Here is an 18,671-nt window from a genome sequence, read left to right on the forward strand (position 1 = left end):
GAAAGCCGTTAAGTGCCCCATGAGCGACCCCACCAAGCAAGCCGCACCAAGGAGTCCACAAGTCCTCCATTAGCCAAGCAGCACAGCGGAAAAGCCGCAAAAAGTAATATGCCAGAGAAAGGAACGGTTGAAACTTCCGCCCAGCAGTAGTGGGGTGGGTGTTGGTGGCAGACAAAAAAAAACCAAGCAAACCCATCGACTCGAGCAAAGTGTTGATTTAAAGACGAGCACCAGGCACCAGGCAACCGGCAACCGGCAACCGGCACCCGACACACGCTGCACGGTTGGGGCGTAGTTAAACAAAAGCCTCGCCTGGCTGCACCGAAATCAATATTGATGTTCATTCGATTGGGCCACAGTGGAGCGAGCGTCAGATAGAAGGCAGAAGTGTCACTGGGCGGAGGGGAGGTTCTATATGTTGCACGCCAAGAAAATTCCCAGCCAGCAAAGCAACTTATGGAAATAATCAATAGTGCGGAGCAGGAGACTTTTCTATTCCATTGCTGCAAGTAAGAAGAGCAACTTTGAAGGCTTAAGATAGAGAGATGTAAGTTCTACATGGAGAACAGGTCTGTGCAAAGTAAGGTGAGTAAAGATAATAATATCCACGGAAAGGTTATAAAGGTCTAAACTTGCACCTCATCTATCTACGTACGCCCCCTGCAGCTGCTTGCCCCTCATTAGCAGACCATTCATCCGGGCAGAGTGCAGAGTGCAGAGCCATGGAAAGTAAATCGAGAAGCTAGAAACTTTCGTTCTGCTCGCGCACTGAATAACTACAAAATAATCGAAAAACTTTTTAATGTGCCACATTTTTTGCCTCGCCCTCAACTATGGCCATTTGCTACCTTTGCCTGCTCCCTCGCCTTTGGTGCATTTAGCTCTGACTAATTCAGCATTTCCTGTACCCCGCCCCGATTCGGCTTGGCTACCCTGGACCCAAAGTAATTGAAAAGCCGCGTTAATTGCAGCCTCTCCTGCAGCCTGGCCCAGATCCCTGCTTCTCCGCCGGCTTTGCGTTTCGTCGAGCTTTAACTTTGAGTCGATTGTCAGTGAGTGATGTTGGGCAGCCATTCTCACAGCCAATTGAGCGAGAACTTTATCGGGCCACAGCCATCTTCACTGGCCGCCTGCCCCCCTGTCGTATACGTAATGTCTGTCCTGTCCCTTTGTCTGTCGCTGAGGCGACTTTTTCAGCGCTATTTGCCACAACGCGCTCCACGGTGAAGCCGAGACGCCTCAAGGCATCCACACAGCCACACACCAGCCGTGTATGAGGATAAGGATGAGGATGAGGCTTTGTAAATTTGATTATACGCCTGTTCTGTGTACACCTCTAAAGGGAAACCCGACTCCGCCCTGACTTTTGTGGCGGTTTCTGTTCTTCTGTTCTGTTCTGTACTGCTCTGTTTTCTTTTGGGTAATTATTTTTGGTGTGAATTATGCTTAGGGGAGCGTTACCTTGATTGTTTTCCCTTCGCTTTGCTTGTTTTTCTTACGCTTCTTGTCCAATTTAGGGGCTAAATATATACTCATATATATATTGAGGGTGTGACTGACTGCCTGCCCTCATGAAAATGTTTGGGAAACTTCAACGGAACTCACCTGCAAAGATAAAAGGAGTTGGAAGGCATTAATTAAATGTTAAGAGAGAGACAGAAGAGAGCGAATAATTATACGAAATTACTGGAAATAAGCAACAATCGAGTTAGTTTTCCTAACGTGTTTTGGTTTCCCCCTCTCCCGCGCCGGGAGTCCCCGCAGGAAGACACGTGTGTGTGTGTGTAATTACTGGATCCACGAGTGTGCCCCGAAAATTATGCAAAGCCGCGTCTGTGTCGGCTCTTTTTGTCTCCAAAACAAACAAAATACAGCAAGAGAAGAGAGAAGAGAAGGAGAAGAGTGGCTGCCCATCTCACCTGCCTGAAAAAATCCATTTCCGGGTCCTCTGCATTGAGAGTTGCAAGCGGATTGAGATTCTGGCCCGCATCCACATCGATGTCCTCATCTGTTAGCAGCTGCTGCTGCTGCTGCTGGGAGCAGCTGTGAGCACGCGAGCCCACACGGCTGCCGTCCTTTTCCTTGCGATTGCGCAGCAAATTCAAGGAGTCCGGGTACTCCGACTCTGGCGACGGGCCCGTGCCCACGAGCAGCAGCTCCGTGGAGCTGCTCAGTGGCAGGGCGACTCGATTCTTCCTCGTTTTGTGTGTTGGCGACTGAGACATTTGACATAAGACTCAATGAACCCGTGTGGGAACGGGAACAGAAACAGGGGCAGGGCAACGAACTGCCATTCCCATCCCCAGTTGCCAGTCGACAGCTATTAATGTTCTGTGCATGTTGTCCTGCTGATAATGTCCATAAAATTACCCAAAGCCTGGCCATAAGTAATGTGATTAACGGCCGAGCAACCGGGAACGGGTTCTGTCCCCCCAGAGCTGAGCAGGAGGAGGCCATGGCCAGATCCTGCGATGGGATGAGCGCATACAAATGTCGCCACATGGCGGAACAGACTTTCTTCCCGCTGCCTACAAATTCAATTTGGAAAACACACAACAGCCGCAGCGGCGACAACCGCAAAGCCGCTTAAAAGGTACCCTGCCTGCCTGCCCGCCCGCCTGCCTGCTGCCGTGCCATCGTGCCACCTGGATTCCGGCTCGCATAGTTCTGCGGTCACAAGGCAAACATGCAGCGTGCAACAACTGCAACATGGCCATCCGCCGTCCGCCATTCCATTGCGCCAACTCAATCCCGAAATGAGTCGCTTGGAAATATTGAGACAATTAAATTGCAACGGGGCTTCAAGGGGGCTGCGGCGGGGGTGGACAGGGGACAGGGGACACGCCTCAGGTGGAGTCGACGCAGTACCGGGTGCCGTGTAGTTAGTTTTCCCGTTAACCACAGCACCCGTGCCACTTCACTTCACCCCCAGCCCACCCCCCTATCTGACAGTTGTCGCAGCCAGCGCCGCCGATACATACGCTGCAAAAGGGGAGGGTTGGGGCCATAAGTTATTTATTGGAATTTGAGTGTCACTGCAAATGGAGTGGGGAATGGGGCATGGGGAGTGGGGGCATGGGGAGTGGGGAATGGGGAGTAGGGGCAGTGGCGCCACCCAGAGTGTGGTCGTTGGCTGCAAAACCGCAACGCATTGAGGTTCTCGCCCCAACATAAAATATTGCCCGCCTTCTAAGTGGCAAACAATACGGGCGGACGGGGGCATCCCTCGGGTGTGGATGGGGTGCACAGAGTTAAAGGTTTAAAGGGGTTGCCTTCGGACACACTCATTTGTTGCAGCACAAATGCATTCAAGTAATGTTCTCATTACCCAGACCAGCCATCCATCCATCCATCCATCCATTTAGCCATCCATCCATCCATCCATCCATCCAGCCATCCATCCATCTCCCACTCAGAGATAGACTTTGGCTTGGGGCGTAAAGTTTTAAGCTGCCTGCACAGCGCTGAAGTGCAATCATAAATAGTTAACTTTATTTTTTTTTTATGTTTTCTTTTTTTTTTTTTTGTTGCACTGTGCCGAATGAAAAGTTTTCCAATTTAGATTTATAAACCGACATAACGGTGTGGCAATTGCCACAAAAAGCAGTCCAATGTGTTTAAATGGCGATCTCGGCCCCCCCTACAGAGAGCCCCCAAACAACGCAGAGACAACGTAGGAGTAGTGAAAGTTTCCCTGGGTCAGCGGCAAATGCAAAAGTTCTCCTCTCTGTGGCATGGCCACACATCCAGACAAAATTGCACCGCATCTAATTTTCAACCGATTTGGGGCCAGATGTTGCCTTTACTTCTACAACTTCCTTTTGCACGAAAAATGCTACCAAATATACTGCGAGATTTTCTGTTCGTGCCACTGGCACTGCCACTGACATCACTTCCCCGCCCCCTGCGTCTGCTGCAGTACTAACCAAATTTGTATCTGTTTCCCAGGCTGCGTGCGGCTGGCCGCTGACAGACATTAGCACGGCTTATGGCTGCCCCACCCACGGACACCCACGGACACCTTCCGACACATCTGCATTTGAAAATTGTGAAAACTGTGAAAACTGCAAGCTGAAAGTGGAATTTTACTGCATGCAAGGTGGCGTTGCCTCTCTATGTATCTGGTATCTGGTATCTGGTAGATACAACGTGTAGCCAGAGCTATTTTCATAAACTTCTCGTTGCTGCTGTGAGCTGTGAGCTCTCTGCTTGCTATCCCCTGTTCCCTGCTCCCTGTCCGGTGTCCGGTTATCTGACGGTGGCCCTGGGGCACACAATGTTTCGGATTTGCCAGTCAAATGAAATTCTAGTTATTCCTGTTTAGGATTCATTCCATCTCTGCATCAATGGCCATTGTCTAGCTCTTAGCTGCGTCGCTACAGCCGATGTACTCCACGCACTTAAAGCTCAGAATATTGCATACTTCTGAGCGGACACGTATTCTTAAAGAAATACTCCGACTACTGACGTGAATTCCGGGCGAGTACCCCTAGCCAGAGGGGTACTCTGGGAGAGTTTGTTTTGCCCCACTGAAAAAAGGGAATGAAATGTGCACAGCACTTCGTTAAAGCTCATCCCTATGGATAACTAATGTCATATAGCTGCTATGGCACTGGTAAGCATCAATGGAAAAATCACATAATCCAACCAAATGTTTCCCTCACAGTTCGCTAGGGTATCTGAGTGTTCGCCTTCGATGTTCTTAGCCTTTCTTTCATATTTTCTGAAAATATGTATATATGTACTTCTAGGCATGCCCCCAAGGTAGCTCTTGCTCTTCCACATAATGTCACCAGCATTTGGCCAATCTTCATCAAAATGCGCATCAGGAGCGGGCGCTCAATCGAATTGCCTTTCGCTGGTCGTAACTGAACTTTACGTGTGCTTGGCGCTGCCTGATAACAGCGCTAAAGCAGGAGCAGGAGAGCTGGCGGGTAGCATGGGACGAAAATATTACCCTTGCCCGAGACATAAACCTGATGCTATTGACACAGCCCCCAGCCCGCTGCAGACAGCAACATGTCAACGGCGGCGTCGGTACCCACAGAATGCTGCTGTGTCAGGCGACAAGAGAATGCTGGCAAGAGGGGGAGGGTGCGATGAAGCAAACTCACACATTTAGAGGGGCTTACATAGGAATATGTTCCATCCATCCATTCCCCCTCTTCTATTACTGGCAATTTTAATTGTTTTTGCAGCTTGCTTCTGCTCCTTCCTCTTCTTCCGCTTTTATTTACGGCTACACGATGGGTTCTATGCCAAAGGCAGCTACAAATATTTAGTACTAAGTGCTGGCACAAATCGGGGCATAGGCCTAGAGGGCCCTGTCGGGCTGTGCTGCCTAAAAGCGTCGGTGTAAAACGTGTCGTGTAACCGCCAACCTACGTTTACTTTTACTCACTATTCTCTGTAGAAGTTTTCCATTTTTTTTTTGCATGCGTTTACCAACTGGCAAGAGCAGGGCAGTACCCGGATCCCCCCTATCCGGGTATGGGTGCGGGCATGGGTGCGGACAGGGGTACGGGCCAGTACCAGTGCCAGGGCCAGGGCATGTCTGTTGTAGCTTTTGTCGGTATAGCTGCTAGTGGTAGTGGCCATAACTACACATTGCACATGCAGCAATCATTGTCATCCCCATCTCGAATGCCGCCTGGAGCTTCTCCTCCTCCTCCTCCTCCTCCTCCTCCTCCTTCATCATCATAAATTTCTGGGCTTTGTGGTCATGTTCTCCTTCTAGTACACGTTGTATACACGTTGTGTTGTGTTCTGTGGTCTGTTTGTGCACTGGCGTGTCCATCCTGTTGCCACATTCTTTTTTAATCCCTCCTGGTGGCGCCTCTCCTTCAACAGACGTAAAAACAGCTTGCAGCACTACAGGGCCAGCCATTGGCTCAGCCGCAGCTTAAAGCTGTACTCCGATTCGCATGAGGGTCCTGTCCTGTCCTGTCCTCGTCTCATATAATGACGCTGCCAATCATAAAGCTCGCCATAAATGCAATTTTGCTAATGAAAATTGATGGCCAATTAAAATGTTTGACTGAAAATTCAATGACAATTTTGGGGCTACCAATATCATAATGGCAATCATCGTGCGGTGCGATGCGGTGCGGTGCGGAGCGGTTTGGTGGAGCTCTGCTTAAAGAGTCTGCGCCCTGCTCCGCACATGCCAACAAATTATCAACGGAAGTGCAGAATGTTTTTGTCTTTTTGTGCGTTGACATAGTACTCGTAAAGAGATAGTATAGGGCTGAAAGAGTTGGGTTCACGGCAAAGCTGTGTGGAGCATTCGACTGGTTGAATGGTTCGATGGTAAGCCAAGCCACACAACCGGCACTGGCACGGAACAATGCAGGTCGAAGGCATTGAGGCGTATGGAAAGTTCACAGCCAGATAGGCCTGCTTTTTTCCGACTCTCTCTCTCTCTCTCTCTGGGTCTCTTGTGTGCCATTGCCCTATCTGTGTGTGTGTCCCCCCACATATGTTGCTCTTGGATTTTAATCCATTTTTTGCCTGCGCCTCCTGCGGGCTGCCTCCTCCTACACGTAAGTTGGGTGGGGGGAGGCCTAATCCTTTCAGCCTTGCCAGCCATTGTTAAGGTCATCGGACAGTGCCTTATTTTCGAGTGTACCGCCTTGGATGCCTTGGATGCCTCGGATGTGTGCTCGTATTTTTATTATGTCTGACATGTCGGCGCTTCATGCTAACTCTCATACATACATACATACATATTACATACATATATTTTGATGGGATTTTCCTTTGTGCATGGCACAAGCTTAATATTTGTACAAGGAGCTTAACATCCATCCAGCGCTTACCACCCATCAGCCCCCATCAGCCCCATCATCATCATCAGCAGCTGCACAGTTGACATTGCATGGCAAATATTTATTTTATTGCTCCAGTGCAACATATTATTAAAGTGGGATTGCGGTGTCTCGAGGAAATGCTCAACATTTCCCTCGGATTATGCCAAGTCCGGGCGAATGGTAATGGTAATGGGAATGAGGACGAGCCACTTGTGGTCCGGCCGATAACTTGTCCATGAATGATATATGCTTATAAACAGAAAATCAAATTAATTGGCCAATGCAGTATTCAAGTGCAACTGCAGTCCCTGGCCCCTCGCCACACAGGAGTCAGGGGCCAAATGAGTGATCTGGATAAATATGATTCCTATATGAGAAAGCAGCAGCAGCAGCAAGAGATTTCCCCTCAATCAATTAATACAATATATTTGTTCATCTCTGTGTGGATTTCGGCTTTTGTTCGCAAAGGATATTGAATGAACGGGGAAAAGGACAGCCGTTGACAGTCGCACAAAGCAGATGGAAAAAGCCTGAAAATGTCAATGAGTGGACGCCTGGAGTACTCATAAGGCAGCAGCAAACCAAACAAGTGGCGAGGACCCGACTTTGCCCCAGCAAATCCTTTTCGGGTAGCCGCAAACAAAGAGAACAGCTCACCCACACCCACAGCTCACCCCCAACACCTCTCGAATAAATCATGGAAATTCAATTTGCTGTAAATGTACATTCGACTGGCTGCCTGTCTGAGTTATGGCTGACACTAAACGTCAGTTTCCCTCTCGACAAGGGCTCTGGGCTGCTGTCTGCCTGGCTGTCCGCCTGGCTGCCTGGCTGTAGGAATATGCAAAAGATTTCAACAGTCACATTACGTTCTAATGGCATTTGTGCTGATGCCGAACGTGTGGGATAATGCACGGGGGGCGGACCTCCGCCCCCTCTCGTTTCGGTGCTTATCGAAGCAGCCCTCCCGTGCTGCTGTCTAATTTTGCGCTATTCTAAAAACTAATAAAAAGTGAGGCATTAGAGTCAAGTCTCCCCACTAAAGTGCAACACAGATTGCCACAACTCAAGGGCTCACGGGCTCACGGGCTCAAGGGCTGGTGGGGTGGCATTTGGCAACGCTAAGCGGCCATAAAATATTCCAAATTATGTTCAACAATGTGGCCAGTGGCCAGCAGTGGTCAAGGAGGAGCAAATTGAATTCCATTGAAAAGTTCTGAGCTTGTTAGCGTCGAGCAGTACCCACGAGAAGGTAGATAGGTAGGTGGATAGGTTGGTGGGTGGATAGGTAGGTGGATAGGTAGGTGGCTTGGTAGCTGGGTACGTAGGACACTCCCTACGTCCTGGCTGCTAGTGTTAGCAGCTGCCACTCGCTGCCGACTCGTGTGCGTCAGTCCACGAATTGTTTGGAATTTCCCCTTCCTTGCGGGGCCAAGTGCGTCACTCGCCACGCCACGCCACACCATAGCCAAGACGGAGCGGAGCCTGTCAATGTTCGACTCGATATTATGAAATGTCAGTTAAAGTGACAGCTGTCACCTGCTTCAATCCATGTCAGTGACACGAGCTTCTGTACATAATGTACATATGTACATGCATATGTACATATGTGTCCTTAGCAGGGGACTGGCTGCTCAGCCTAGTGCCGCCTCCATTGAAACGTTCATCGCTGGGCAGCCCGCTGTACCGACCTCCCACCGATTCTGTGCTCACTAATCTGTGAATTTGTTGCCCTGCTCTCTGGCCTCGCGTGCTGATGAATGCCGAACAAATGCCCATGGCTCTCGGCTGGACTGGGCTGGCATTTAGCCCGGGTTTTTGGCCAGCCACTTTGCGGAGGCATTCAAATTTGGTTTGCTTCATAAGCTTTAACGCGTCATTTCGCGTCGGATTAGTTCAGTGTCGAGATGAAGATGGAGTTGAGCAGAGCTGGCCTCCCCCTACAAAGTGGCTGGCAAATAATTTAAAGTGCATAATCCGCTTAAGGCTTACAGGCGAGCAAACAAAGGCGAGGAAAATAGCGCGAAAGCAACATGCTGCTAATGTCCTTTGGCAAGGACAAGCAGAGCAAACGTCTTGGCCAAATGGAGAAGAGCAGGCGAGAGCAGGCCCAGACACAAGACAGACAACACAGGACACAGCACACAGCACACAGGACACAAGACACAGGAGACAAGACAGACCGAAGAAGCTTCAGTCATTTTTCACCTCCACTCCAATTGCACTTGCTCGAGCCCCTCCTCCGCTCCTCGACAGATCCAATTTGCTGTGGCCCCTGGACACTTTCCTGTACGATGCTTACATTTTACTTAACAACTATTAATTTTCCATTAGCCTGTACCATGTCCCCACTCCCCCCCACTGGTTCTTTTTGCCATCTGCCCAAATGTCAATCAAAATTGTTTCGGCTTGTCATAACAATGTGGAGGATGTCTTGAACCCTCCTTCCCTCCTCCCTAGTGCCAGCTGACGTCAAAAGTATGAAAATTGGATTGCTATGTGAAAAAATGTATTTATTATTTTCTTTTAGTGTGCTCTTCAGTGTGTGTCTGGCTGGTCTGTGTGCCCCGTCCTGCCCCGCCCCGCCCCGCCTCGTCTCTGGCAATCATTAAAACTGTCAACAGAAAAATGTTTACTGAAACTTTCTCTCTCTCTCTCATCTTTTCAAAGTGACACTTGCAGCTGTCTCCGTGCTTCACAGCATGCCCCCCATCCACGCCCCGCCCATCACCCATTCTCGGTCAGACCATTGCCAACTGTCATTTGCTGCAAGTGCCGCTTGAGGCGAGTGAATTACAGTTATTGCTCGCACTCCACTCAAGCAGTGTGACCGCATTTGCATACGACTAGCCACTGGCTGGCACAACTGTACTCGGCATTCAATGCCACTCAGAGTGGTGCAGGTGCAGGTGCAGCAGTGCAGGAGAACACACACACAAATTCTACAAATAAATCCGCACACTTCAAGCTGCGAAGCAATAAGAAAAATCACACTGTATAGTTGCGTAAACTGTACTCTCCACTCCACTAGTGAGGGGCAACAGAAAGTACTCCCCATTAAGTACAACACATGTCCCAGATGCAAATCAACTCAACGTGTTGCATTAATTAAATAAATCCAACTTCGCCCCCAAAGCAAACTATCCATTAACTGAATGAAAAAGTGTGTGTGTTGTTGTTTGCGTTTTAATATTTTACCAATTTTCTCTCGCAACATTTATTCGGAATTTAAACATTTTTTGCAGCTACTTTTAGTATTTCATCGCTCGCCTGTAAGTATGCTACCGAAAGGGGTTCGGTTCACGTTTTTTCTTTTTTTGTGTGGGTTGGTTGGGGGGTTGGGGGAATGTCAATACGAAAAGAGAGAAAATTAAATTTTGTTTGAGGCTGTGCTCGGTGCTCTGTCGAAATATGCCACAAGCTGCGTGCCACAAGAAACAACACAGGCAGGCAGGCAGCCCCCCAAAAAGTGGAGCCTGCCGTTTTGGGGTCCCCTGTCCCCGCGGGCTCGTTTTGTGCGCTGAGATTTTTCGCCCGTTCTTTGTCACCTCGTCCTCCCCGTTATGACTGCTGTTCGCTGCGCCCTGCTGCCTCCGTTCCTTTGTTGTGGGCCCTAAATTGTCAATTTTTGCATGTTTACAAGCCAGAGGCAGGGGCGCTGGCTGTGGCAGAGGCAGACACTGAGTCTGAGTCTGAGTCAGAGTGAGGGGCAAAGCCAGCAGCAGGAGTCAGGAGTCAGCCACAGTTGCAAGTTGTTTAGGACTGACGAGAGGTTTTTTTGTTGTTTTTTTTTGTATCCGGAATCCTTTATCAGGCTGCCGCTGAAGCTGCCGTGTAGAGCGGAAGTGGCGCTCTTTGCCATAGCACACACACGTGAGAGGAGGAGCTAACCCGAAGCGAACCCACTTCCTGTTGTTGGCTTGCTGTATTGTCTATGATTGCTCCCTTGGTCCTGGTCTCCTTTGGCTGGAAGACATAATCCTCAGCGAGCGAGTGCTGCACCCAAGACAGGCATCGCTTAAAATATATTTATGCGGATATGAAATTATCTAGAGCTCAACTTTGGTTTCAGTTTCAGGTTCTGTTTCCGCTTCCCTTGTTATGCTAATACTCTGCCTCGAAATCGGGGCTTGCTCGCTCTCTCTCTCGTTGCGCTCGTTCCGCTCGGCAGCTTTCATTCGTTATAATTTGCCCAGCCTCCTGGTGGCTATTTTTCCATAACTTTTCAAAGGATTGCCCGCAAGGGCAAGGAGGCGAGCACAAAGCAAAGGGAAAAGGAAAAGGAAAACCGACAGTTAGTGGCTTTATGCTCTCTACACACTTTTTTTCATTTTCATTTTTGGCATTTTGCACGCAATTAATTCAATTTGCAAAAGTTTGTGACTCCCCCCAGCCCCACCCCCACCAACATTTTTGCGGTAAAAATCTAACAAAAAAATGTGAGCTTTTAAAGTTTTGGCAGCAAGGTGCAAGGGGTGGCCACAATGCCCCATGCGATTCCCATCAGATGATGTGTCCGAGCATATGCCAGAGATCGGAGCGCAATGTGAAGCTGCTGCCTCTGGGGGCAGCATGAGATGCAATTATGAAAATGACAATAATAAAAATAAAACACAAAATAAAACAAAATAAAACAAACGAAAAAAAAGGCGAGTCCGAATTGCGATAAGCTAAATATTCCGACATTTGTGTATCCTGTATACCGATTGTCCGATGGGTGGGTGGGAGGCTGCACACAAACCGTTAGCCGTAACCGAAAAACCGGAAACAGAGGAAAAGCACCTAAAAGCATTTTGATGTCAGGTTTATGTGGCGTCTGAGCAGAGTTGTAATGGGAGTGATGGGGGGGGAGGGATGGGGTTGGATGGATGGTGTTTCATTATTATAAGCCACGAATAAAATGCAAATTTTAACGCCAACATTTATGACAACAATTGCAACACACGAAGCAGTTGTGGCAGAGCATAAAATTACGAGGATGTGCACGAGAAAGTTTAGAGTCGCCGCCCGCAGCAGCCGCATCTCCCCCTGCCCCTCTCTCTCTCACTCGCTTTTACGGCCAATTAAAAGTGCAAATTATATTTGCGCAAGTAAATGCAGAATGCAGCACACAAACAAGTTTTTAACTTTCTGATTATGCGGCACGGACGGTGCCCAAACAGAGCGATGCAGCCGAGATATCTAACCATCCAGGCATCCCAGAGGCCACTCCATCGATGCAACCATGATCTCCATCGATACTTGAAATCTTGTCGAGCTTGTCGAGCCGAAAACTTTGCCCCATTGTCGCTGCATTCAAATTATGGAAATTATGAAAGTGTAGAGCAGAGTTGGAGCCAACTTCCGCTCCAGCTGCAGCTGCAGTCTGCAGCCCTGAGACCATCTCCCTTTCCTTTCCTTTCCTTTCCTTCCTGCTGGCACGCACTGGGTAACGACAATGCATAATAATGCAGTTTTGTGCTTTATGATTATAATAAATGCTCTTAAATGCCGCCCGTCACTTGGCAGCTTCCTCCCAGACTGTCCCCTGCCGCTGCCGCTGCCGCTGTCCCTGCACTGGATTCTGGGATATGCTTGATGGTAGCTGGTAAATGGTAATGGAGAGGGTGGGTGGGGGTGCCATGTAAGCTGGCAGGATGATAAATTTCCTTGGCCGTCTTATAAATTCATTTTGTGCAACAGCACTTTATGCATAAATTTGCATGTCACAAAAGCAACAATAGCGAAAAGCCAGCGCCACAAAGGAGAGAGAGAGAGGAGAGAGAGAGAGGCAGGCAACGCGCCCCAACAACCAAACCGCCTATCCAGTGCCACAAAGGACCAGACACGTTTTCCGTGCTCCGCCTACCGCCTACCGCCTACCGCCTACCGCCCGTCGTTGCTGTGGCATTGTGTGTCCGCATACTAAAAATAAACAGACGCCAAAGCGAACAAAATAAAACAACAGCCAACGACTTGGCCCCAAAATGGAGCTTAGCACGTACCACATGGCGTATGGAACTGCGTGCAGCGGCAACTGCAACGACGACTCGTTGCCACAAATGTAGGTTAGATTGCGAGCAGGTCATGCTCGTAATGAGGTGCACTTGCACACACCAGCAAACACACATTAATTGGTTGCGAAAGGTGAGGAGAGGAGAGACCCAAATGAACCGAGCCAAAGTGCCCCGAAAGATATGTGCATATGTACATTCCTTCTGAATGGAGACATCCGAGTGGCCCACAAGGAGAACTGGAACACAGCACACAGAGCACACGGCAATCGCCGCCTGAATCGACTGATAACGGACACCAGTGGGCAGGTCAAGAGTCGTCCCCCGAACCTACAGCGAGATTGGGATTGGGGGATTGGGGGATTGGGTTTTAAGAACAATTTTCCCTTGGCGCACTCTATGCAGGCATGAAAAACGTGGAAAAGATAACCGCAATGTCGGAGTTGCCCAGTGATAAGCGTGAGGCTCTACAGTCTCTTGGCGATTACAGACAGTGTCGTCAGAGCTCATCAGTTGCATTCTGGCATTTGGCGAGCGCGAAACGATGAAGATTAAGGCAGCGATTCTCCTCTTTGTGATGGCTCTAGCCATGGCTGCAGGTAGGTGATAGTAGAAAATAAATCAATAAATCAAGTTCGATGTGTTTGAAATGTGTTTGAATCAAATTATTTTGCAGGCATCGTGGCACCGGACTGTCCCAGGTGGTCCAAGTGCTGGAAGGATTTCCAGTACGGCAGGATCATTTACCGCTAGTCGGCGCACACATACGTGTACTTCTACTATAGAATAATTTATGCCTAATCACAGTCGCCATTAAAGCCTTTCTCCATTACGCCTAATTGCAGTCCCGGGGCTTTATTTATTAGGAACGACGAGTGAAGCTTCAGCGCTGGCAGTGACCGTGGGGCGTGGGGCGAAATAAACTTAATGAAGGAAAAAACTGATACCCTTGGGAAGCCGAAACTATAGATACCCTGGCAGATTCTTCACTAAAATAAAATCAACTACAGCTTAAAGTGGCTTCAGAAACAAACAGAAAGAGGGCAATAAAAATACCCTAGAGTTCTTTGGGTAATGTTTCCGCTGCTGCTCGCTATACCCTCTGCACAGGGTATGCGCATTACAGCCGCTAATTGAAACGACCGGATGAGAGAGAGAGAGAGAGATGGCATGCGTGTAATCCCCTGGCTGTGGCTGTGGTTTTGTTATTCGGAATACCTTGTAATCGGAATGCCGCCACCACACACGGGGGCATATCGGGCGTGGGTGGACACTGCCCACTCTTCTGCCCACTGCGGGGTATCGCAGCAGTCGAGGGCACTCCTCGGCGCACCGAATGTTACTTTTTCAGCCGCCACCACGCACGCAGCATTTTGGTAAGCTCCAATGGGATTGACAAGCTTGTCAAAGCTTTTCCGACGGCACCGCAACGAAAGGTCGGGCACAACAATTCAATCGCTGGAACCCCCTCCCCCCCTCCACCCGCGTAATCACACTGATAGGGAGGAAAGGACGTGGAATATTGGACGCAAAGTGGCACGCAATGTGACTGCCCAGTGCAACCGGCAGAGGGCGCTGGTGACACAATTGACGGTGGGCAGGGGCAGGCAGGAAGGAGCAGTGTGGGGGATACGTTGCGTTATGATTGACACGGGTCTGACGCATTATCGATTGAGGCGTCACGCGTGTAGCCTTCGGTGTGGAGTAGAGGGTCCTACTCTACTTTCCATCAAATTAAATTTAATTATTTATGCTTCGCGTACAACTCGTAACGAGTTGTGGCTGTGGCGCAAATTATAGATTTTTTGATTGATTTTTCGTGTCCTATCTAGAACGTTCGGTTCCCCGTTTGAGCCACTTGAAAGATCTCAAATCTAAAGCAAGGAAAATTGATGACTTGGTCGGGGGGAAAGCAGAAAATAAAAGAAAAGTAAGCAGAGAGAGAAAAGGCAGCAGCTTATCTTCATCTGCGGCCCGGCAAAACATTCTGTGGGTGGGAGGGGGACAGACATCATTACGGCACATCGCGGTAACGATGACTCGACTTTGTCAACACAAATTCCATTAATATCGGACCGCATTAACATCACGGACATTTCTGTTGGCTAAATCTGTCCACCCCCCCCACTTCTCCCGGCGCTTTTCTTGTCGTTTTCTTCTAGCTTTTACAATTGCGTGACATTTGGAATTACTCACTTGGTGGCGCTACCCCCCCCCCCCGTGCCACGCGGTCTGCGATTAAAAGTTAACTGGGATTTGTTTGGGAAAAACCCTTGGCCCAGGTGGCAGAGGGCTGGGGGAGGTTGTCTTTCTGCTGCGAACGCAAACGGAAAGATATTTCTTTGTTGCTTATCGATTTTTTCCGAATCGGGGCTTCTGTGCCCCTTCCCTGCCCGACCGAGACTGTTTTGTTTTTGTAGGAATGATGCTTTGTTACGAACGTACCCTGGCAGAGGGTATTTTTATTTCTAAAAGATGTTTGTTTGCAAGCTAATGAATAAATATGAAAATGAACACTTTGATGGCTTTCCAAGCGAAGATAAGTACGTATACAAGAAATCGCAAGTAGGAGCTGATCAGCTGTAATTTCTTATCATTTAAATGTAACTACTTATAATTATAAGTTGATTATAAATCTGTAACTCAATTTGTTGCTTATAAATTACGAGTTTTCAGCACCTTTTTGGAGCGAGTAAAGGAGCCGCAAATATATCTCTTTACCCGCTACTACACCGATAGAAAAAAGCCCTGAAATAAATATGAAACATATTAAATTTAATATGCTTTATATTTAAAGTTCGATGCGGCAGCAACGTGAACCAGTTGGGAATTGGAAGGACATACAAAAATAATATAAACATAGTTAAAATAAATACAAATATTATTTAATTCCATTTGTTTTAAAGACATTTTGAATGCAATCATGACGTAGTGCTGGGAGCCGCAAATCGCGTGACTTATTACACGTATTTAAAAATCGCATATTAAATTCAAATATTTCAAGTATTTTTCCATTTGATTTTAAAAGAACAATTTTGAAATCAAGTCAAAATAATATTCAATTTAAATATGAAACATAGTTTAATATGTTTAATATTTAATATATTATAGTTCTTTTGTATTAAGGTTAAATATGACCGTATTAAAAAAGCATTTATAATACATTTATATTTGAATCAATGTGAATTCTATTTAATTTTACTATTTTCGTATTTAAAAATCGCATATTAAATTCAAATATTTTCAAGTATTTGTAGCTATGAAGTATGAAGTATATAAATCACAGATCCTGATGCGCAACCTTTCCAATCACTTAAGCAATTATAATTATTTTCTTTATAACTCAACCAACCAAAAACAATACTAAGGGCTATGCCAGGGCCGTAAGGGTATCTAAGTCTTCGAAGCCCTTTTGTTGGCTTTTGCTAGAATGTTATGTTGCTTTGTTTAGCTTTGTTTTGCTTTGTTGTGTGGGCATGTTCATTCCTGTTGCCGTTGTGGGTCGCATTTTTCGGATTGCGCCGGAGTAAATTCGGGGAAAAGGAATGCGTCTGGGCAACAACCCAGACAAGGGTTGTGAATCAGCCACAAGTTGCACTCTCGCAGGGGCCTCTACACATCATCGCGCGACTTGTGTGGGGGCGAACAGAGCGAAGCGTATACCAGAGAGCACTGTGAACTGTGATAACAAATGCAGTTCTAGAGACTGACTGACTTTTCTGACTCACCTCGATAACACTGTCGCTGCCAAGGCCGCAGATTTTGTTCTTGCTGTGGAACTTTTGCTCTTCCAATGGGTTTTTACGCTGCTTGGCTTTTGGTGCCAGACGCAGGCCGCCCTTGCCACCACTGTCACCGGCGCCGCCGCCGCCGCCACCACCACCACCACCAGTGGCAATCACAATCTCGTCGTCCTCGTCGTCGAGGAGGTCCAGAGCGGCGGGCGAACTCAGATTGAGGGCATCCACGTCCACATCAATGTCGAGATCGATGTCGGCCGCTGTGTCCGGCAGCAGGTCCAGATCGCTTTGGAAACTCAAGTCGAGGTCTTGGGGCAGCTTGGCGTACTTATTGTGGCTTTTCATTGTTGCAGCCGTGCATGAGTCATGTGGCCCGTGTCGGTGGCCGAGCGTGGGGAGCGTTGGGAGCGTGGGGGGGTACGGTGCTGCAGGAATCGCGTAACGAAGCCGTCAACCAAAACAAAAATAATCAAATGAGAACAATCGATTTTTCCGCCTAAAATTCACCGCTAGAACACTAGTCGAAAGCGCACCAACAACAACAACAGGTTCTTGTGCCGCGAATGTCGCGATTTTTCAAAGCGAAACGCGTAGACACGCCAACTGTGACTGAAGAATCCTGCCTGGCCCACCTTCCGGCACTATATCCCGATTTGATCTGCCTGTGCTCTCGATTGGAGTTCAATATTTCATCCGGTACCGAGACTTCCGCGAATCCAATAACAGCTGTAATGGCGTCGGCGAAAGAACCGTTCGTCTCTGCGCATGCATGGTATAACTACATTAGGTATGGCCACATCGTCCGCTCTTTGCGTTACGCGTCGACGCAAACAAATTTGCATGGTATAACTATTCGAGTTAGGCACAACTCGCAGGCCTCTTTGGGCGGCACATAATTGCTAGTATCGTCTGAGAGAGGGATGACCTTACCTAATATAAATACCAAGCATGAACGCATTTATATATTGTTGTTGTTGTCGGTAGAAACTCAAAAAGAACTGATTTTGAAATTTAAAGCTTATAATAATAATAGTTTCTTAATTGTTATAGATATATCTTGAATGTCTGCTGTTTTGACAGCTGTCTACGATTAATTGCTCAATGGAAGGGAACAAATATCTAAATAAACAACGAAATTTCTTCATATCGTGTTTTTGACCGTTCCCATGGCAAGGCATATGATTTGCTTGTAATATATATCTTTGATAATATACGGCCTGAGGCGGCATTTTTAATAGAAAATCAATTGTAAAATATAACTTTTTCTTTTGAATATTTATTTGAGTTCGATATATATCGATGTTTATATCGAAAAGCTGCAACACAAAGACGATAGTGGCGCTAGTCAGGCTGCTGGCAACAAAATACGCTAGGTGGCGTATTAGTGTGACCGTTGGCATGGAAATGAATGCCAGAAATATTCAAAATTTCAAAAATAATTGTTGCTATTAGTTAAATGTAAGTTAATAAGTAACCAGACCAGCAGGGAACTTGTTTTGAGAATCGTTTTTGTTCATTTCTTTATTCGAAAGCAGTTTTTTAATCAATAATGTTGTGTTTAGTCCCTCTATAGTTAATATCATTTATGAATCCATCCACAATTTTACTTAATTATGCAAATTACGTTGTTTAAAATAAAATTCTTAAAAAGAAGAAGCATCTTTTGTAGCTACCATAAGGTGTACTTTCTGTTCGTGTTCTTGTTGTTGTTGTTCTTAAGAGTATACGAAAATTGTTTTTTGCTCAGCGATTGCTAACTTTGCGATAGAGATTTTGCTGAAGCATTAAAAAGCCTCAAGACAAAAGCATCATATCATCCAATCCTAATCGGATATAATCGTTATAGAATATCAAAAAAGATTTCATTTAGCTATAAAATTGTGTATATATATATAAATATAAATACTGTGTTCACTTACGAATATCGCGACACTCGGTCGCTTTGTCAAGATGGTTTTGAACATAAATTATGACATCCAAAAATGTTTTGTGTAATAAAAACTATTACTTGTTAAGAAACTAAATTAGTTTGTTTTAGCTGGTTGTTAGCAATAAAATGCTTTAAGTACATACATTCGCTGTGCATTCAGCACGATTCGATCCGCCGTTGCTAATATTTGCTTAATAGA

The 18,671-nt window shown here is 47.1% G+C and overlaps 1 protein-coding gene and 1 long non-coding RNA gene across 3 annotated transcripts in view; one reads left to right on the forward strand and one right to left on the reverse strand.

Moving 5' to 3' along the window:
* The window catches only part of LOC111070543 (calcium-transporting ATPase type 2C member 1), a 41,045-nt gene extending 23,738 nt beyond the window's left edge, over positions 1-17,307 (reverse strand). The window contains exon 1 of one of the 2 annotated variants that reach the window (XM_022361157.2): positions 16,531-17,307. In XM_022361157.2, the coding sequence (XP_022216849.2) occupies positions 16,531-16,887 (357 nt within the window). In that variant the 5' untranslated portion in view covers positions 16,888-17,307. Of the gene's footprint in view, positions 1-1,919; positions 2,225-16,530 lie in introns of those variants that run through there. The other variant, XM_022361158.2, reaches the window with a different exon arrangement.
* LOC111070544 lies at positions 13,287-13,631 on the forward strand. The gene is made up of 2 exons (XR_002607364.2): positions 13,287-13,401; positions 13,479-13,631. It is a non-coding gene; the product is annotated as an uncharacterized LOC111070544 (long non-coding RNA).
* Positions 17,308-18,671: the final 1,364 nt, after the last annotated feature.

This window comes from Drosophila obscura, unplaced genomic scaffold, assembly GCF_018151105.1.
Source record: "Drosophila obscura isolate BZ-5 IFL unplaced genomic scaffold, ASM1815110v1 contig_1, whole genome shotgun sequence".
In the NCBI taxonomy this organism is placed as follows: domain Eukaryota; kingdom Metazoa; phylum Arthropoda; class Insecta; order Diptera; family Drosophilidae; genus Drosophila; species Drosophila obscura.